Genomic DNA, 5,887 nt, shown 5'->3' on the forward strand with positions numbered 1-5,887 from the left:
TTGTTAATCGACATCATGAACCGATCAATATTAGACCACCATTGAAAACATGGAAGCACTGGACGGTTGTTTCGTCCTAGTATGTGACTTCTCAGCAGTGCGCATACATAATCCCTCATGCCACACTCAAACCCTTGACCTTCGTTTTTAATTGAAACTCAGCAATCTCTACAACCCTATACTGATGATTATTATAACCATTAGGAATCTTATAGCAATAAACTATAAATTAGCTACCTACTACTCACAATATTAGATTACGTAGACAATCAGGATGAAGATTCAAGTGCCAAAGCAATCACAGATTTGTAGAAATACTACATCAGCAGACTACAACCTATATTTTGAGGATACACGAAGCTGATCGACATTAAGAGCCGATATATTATATTTGATGAAAGACATAGCTAAATTTTTCCATTGAGAGGCTTATGAAAATGAGAATAGCAAGATAAGTACGATGACTAACAAAGGTTCTGGAGTACGGATAATCCTAGACACTCACGAGTTACTCAACTAGATCTCGAACATCGTCATTATATGGTACATACAATATTATGTTCATTTACATTGATCTGACACGAACTGACATCCACATTTTGACAGGCTCAAATAATATAGGTCAAAAATAGCTAAAGTATGCTTTGATTTATGATGGTGCACCTAATGTTAGTGGAGTTAGGAAAATCGCTTACAACAATGAAGCGGACTGTGGAAACTAACACCAGAAGAAATTAAAAGCCTAAATTAATAACCAAAGATCAAAAGAAGTCAACCATGGCATATATTAAGGACCATAAAACTGACTAGAAACTTTAGGAAACACAAAAAGTAGACATACTCGTACGATAGTAGCTGATAAGGGGATTGAGGCAAATGAGGACTAATTTTCACAAATATGTATTATAATAGACAATATTTTTCAATTTCTGCACTTCATAGACGTTTATGAAACTGAACTACACTAGTTCCTAGTGTATTAACACAAATTTTTATAGAGTAGATAGGATATGGTTAATATTGGAATCCAGGGACGGCGTCCCCTCATATTTCAAACTTACCAGCTGGATATATCTGCTATGTTGTCATACTTCACATTCATTAAAACGGTTACTAGTTTTTTTATCAAAATTTAGAAAACTTTTAATTCTGATTCCTTTTTAAACATTGAAATTAGCAGGGAAAAGAACATCAAAAAATGGGAAATTTTAAAAGATTCACATTGATTGTTTGTATGGGAACAAATGAATAAAGAATCTATATCAGCCCAAATTTCCCACTTGTTTTCTGATAAAAAAAATTTATGGTGTGTATTAATTTAGTTGTTCTAATTAATTTCTTAATTTTTTATATAAAAATCATTTGAAATCTAAACAAAAATATCATTCCATTGTGAATAGAATGTCTAATTAGCTTATATTCATTTAATTACCTTAATTAATCAAATTTACTTGTTCATATATGAAATGATCTACCGTTGGTATAGAAAAACAAATGTTTATAATAAAAATGTATATCGAAAAAATAAACAATTCTAGATTAGTATTAGAAGGGGTTTTAGTGGATATTATAGTAATTTTAATAGTTGAGATCATGTATCAGTTGAAGCTAGACCAATATGGTAAACCTAGAAGTACTGGACGGCCGTTTAGTCCTATTGTGAGACTCTTCAACAGTGCGCATCCACGATTGGACGAAACAGCCATTCAGTGCTCACAGGTTTTCCATGGTGATCTAGCTTCAAATGACTCATGATCTCAACTAATACAATTCTAGATTAATCTACCATAATTTATCAATAAGAGGTAGTTTTTTCAAATTAACTTTGACTCATTCTCATTTCACGCTGATGAATGATTCTTTACTTACTTACTTACTTACACCTGTTACTCCTCGTGAAGGAGCATAGGTCGCTCACTAAATGATTCTTTACAGTTATTTAAATTATAATAAATGAAAATGTACGTTCAAACTGAGCTTGTTAGTTTAAAGTTGAATGCTTAGAGCGATTGGCTACAATTTTTTAATAAAGATAGAATAAGTTGCTAGTAATACGATTTAGAAAATGAAATTATCAAAGAAAATACATGCTTAATGATCTATTCAGTAAAAAAGATCATCAGCAAAGGATTGTGGAAATTGATAAACGGTAGCTGTGTACTGGATGTGCATTGCAAGCAGCTCCATACTATGAAAAAAAAAGCTATCCAATGGTTCTAGGTTTTCAATAGCTATTTAGCTTAGATCGCTTCGCGATCTCGATGACTAATAAGATGGTTATCTGTTTTCAGAATAGAACACAAATATCAAAAAGAGAATTCATTTCAATGAATCTATTTTCTCAGCTATACAATCTTATACAAATATTAGCTCGACATAGATTGATCACCTGTTTTGTTTTATTTGAAGAGATTAACATGGTTGTCATTTGTCTTACATTCGACTTGGTTAGGTTCCTGTTATTTCAGAATAAGTTTAATACTACTCCTTACTTTTCAGTAATTCCCCATCTTATAACTATTTGTAATGCAGCATGTTTTGAAATTATACAATTCTCCACGAAAAATCTGAAACTTAGACCTAGTCAGCATAGCCTCCTATTCGTATTAGGAAGTTTATTCCTAATTTTATCAAGGGAATGCTTGCTATAAAATAAAATACTTTCAATTTGTTTCATAATTATATCAGTATGACTTCACAATTTATTTACATTAATAAATGAGCTAAGTTAGGAAATATAGAAGCAATTATAGTTTTATACAAGTCCCTCAGCTGAATAATTATCTATCAAGCATGATCAGTTGAAAATAAAGTTCGGATGAAATTTATGTTATGATACAGAATACATTCTTCATTGAATTAGATAGTTACCAGTGTTACTAGCGCATTATATCAGAGTTTAAACATACCATCCTTATACTACCTCTAAGTATTTTCGGAAAAATATATCTTTATGTAAAATAATCAATGACTGGAAGTAATCACACTGTTCCTTTTTTTTTGATAATGATAATATAGGAATACAATCAAAGATTATGACAAACAAGCATTATGTTTCATCAACGTATGACTATTTTAAGTATGAATTAACTATGTTTATTGTCTTTTCCTCAACTACCATAATAACAAACTGCCTTCAAACTTTTCTAGGAGATATCAACAATATCTGCATTGGAAATTACATTTCTGTATTTAAAGAAAGACAGTGAGATTTTTAAAACTCATTATTAGATTTCATACCTTGGTTTCAGCTAGATATAACTTGTAGTATCCATAATAATAAAGAATATTTAATTCAGTAATCAATATCCATTTTATACACATAATGTAAAGTCAACAGTGGAGGTAGTAGACAAAACCATTTGAAAGCCTTAATTATGGATTACATCTTTATAATTAACAGTTAAATGGATAGGTGTTTAAATAATAGAGTTATGGATCTGTAATAAACAGTGTGAAATACTTTCAATGACGTATAGAATGAAATAATAATCCAAAAGGTAATCAATATAGATGCTAAGCAATGGTATTACAAACTTATCAATATTTCTATTGTTAATATAATGCTAAACCAAGAGCAATTCTCGAATTTTAAGTTACCCGTGAACCTGTTATATCCCAACGAGAATTATGAATGGTAACTTTTGAGAACTATTTATGAACCAATACGATGCATATATTCCTGTTGTATAATTGTTAAGTGACTAAACTATACATAATCATGTTCTTGGTATAAACTTTATTTTGAATCATAGACTATTATTATACGATTTACCGTTCTTCAATTATGCCCAGTCTATTAATTACAATCTCTTAAATTCACAGTCACTTTTGACCAGATCTTGTAAAAATGTTACTTTCTATTTTACGATACGATGTGGTCTGTTTGGTTTGTATATAAACCCAGTATTGATGAAATACATGATTCATATTACTGAGTCTGGGATTAATGTTCTGGACTTAACAAATAAGGTTAGGCAGGAAGAATGACCGATAAAGACCCTAAACTGCTCGTATATATATTGTGGCATAAGGCTTTAAGTTATAACAGAACCATTCTATCTGATGATAAATCTACTTTTACTTCCAATGAGTATTTTATTATGGAAATATATACAATTTGTTGTTTAGAATTAAGAACTTTAAAATCTTTCTTTTCGGGTACTTACAAGGAATTGTTTTGTCTATTCTCTTCAATATTAATGTTCCGGTATGGCTATTTGATGAATTTATATGTTAACTAAACGAATGATAATATGAAATGTAACTTTAAAAAAAAGAAAAGAAAAGATGTTATTCTGATTCTGAACTAATATAAATATAACAGTGAAATGATTGACAAACTTAATTGAATGTTTTCAATAATTAATATCAATTGAGAAAAAGGAAGCAATTTCTTACGTATTTCACGACAATTAAATGAATAAGAAGTGATACAATAATTTTCTTTTTCTACAAAATGAATCACAAATGGCTTATTTAAGTTATTTGTTGTATGGAAATAATAGTTAGGATCATTCATTATTGGAATCCAAGGCATTATATAGATTAATCAACATGAATTTTATAATGATATATAATTGGTTGATAATGTTTGAATTGTTTAATTATCCGATGATGATAATCCTTTGGTTCTTGTTATATTTGAAACTGAACACCTATGCTTATCAGTATATTTAATAATTAAGAAACCATTTTCATTAATGACGGATGAAATTTTATTAGAATTACATAATGATAATAATAATTGTTTTGTACGATCACGAAATTTTTTACCAGCCACACAATAAAATATCCAATTAGTACATGTAGTCAATAAGCATAAACTACGAAATAAGTAGTATAGAAATTTATGCATATTATTATCAATACTATCTACAATGAAATTTAAATATAAAAAATAAATAAGTAATGGACATACACTAGCCATATAAACAAAATTCATGCATAATAATAATGGTGTTACATGTGTATGACTATCTTGTGTAATATATTTACGTTTATTTAACTCTGATGTTGTTCGAATGTCATTCATTGAACGAATTGTCTGATTATTTATAGTCAATATATTTTCTTGATTTGATATTACACTTTCTGAACAACATGATTTCTTTTCCTTATGTATATGTATTTCAGTGTCTTCTGGATAATGAATTTTACATAAATCACTGATATTTCTCGTTGTATGAGATGAACAATAATAATAATTATTATGATTATGATTATTAGATTGATTCATTTTCATTTTAGATTGAATCGTTTTATTTGTAAATTTATTTCTTGCTAATAAATTACGACAAATAATTCCTGTACATGTAGTCATAACAAATACTGGTATTAATCCCCAAAATATTAAATCACATAATGTTGTTAAACGAAATATTTTTTCATTGATTGGATCACAATCATTATTAATAATTTGCCAATATAATGGATATGGAAGTATTGGTATAATTAATAAAATCGATATGATAATTTGATAAATAAATAATTTTGTTAATGAAATCCATTTTGATTTAATTTTTAATGGATATAATACAAGATAACAACGTTGTATTGATAAAATACATTGCATATATGCTGACCAATATAATAAATAATTTGATAAACTTGTATGAATAATACATAACCAATTATTATAATCTCTAATATCAAGTTTATACCATATTTTTAATAACATCCATATACCTTCAGTTATTAATATTAAAAAATCACCAATACAAATACTTATTAACCATATTAATAAATTAGATGAAAATATTTTAGAATATAATAAAAATAATAAACAAAATATTGATCCAAAAAATCCAAATGTTATTACTATGGGTAAATACCATATAAGAAAATATTTACATAAATAATCATATAAAGTTATAGTAATAATTAA

At 27.9% G+C, this 5,887-nt stretch overlaps 1 protein-coding gene across 1 annotated transcript; it reads right to left on the reverse strand.

Annotated features, from left to right (window-relative positions):
- Nucleotides 1–4,603: 4,603 nt before the first annotated feature.
- Nucleotides 4,604–5,680, reverse strand: MS3_00002163 (uncharacterized protein; the record flags this gene model as incomplete). Its single annotated transcript, XM_012944909.1, has 1 exon — nt 4,604–5,680. The coding sequence occupies one exon, from the start codon at nt 5,678–5,680 to the stop codon at nt 4,604–4,606; it is 1,077 nt and encodes a 358-aa protein (XP_012800363.1).
- Nucleotides 5,681–5,887: the final 207 nt, after the last annotated feature.

The sequence above is a fragment of the Schistosoma haematobium genome, chromosome 1 (genome assembly GCF_000699445.3).
Source record: "Schistosoma haematobium chromosome 1, whole genome shotgun sequence".
Taxonomy (NCBI): Eukaryota; Metazoa; Platyhelminthes; class Trematoda; order Strigeidida; family Schistosomatidae; genus Schistosoma; species Schistosoma haematobium.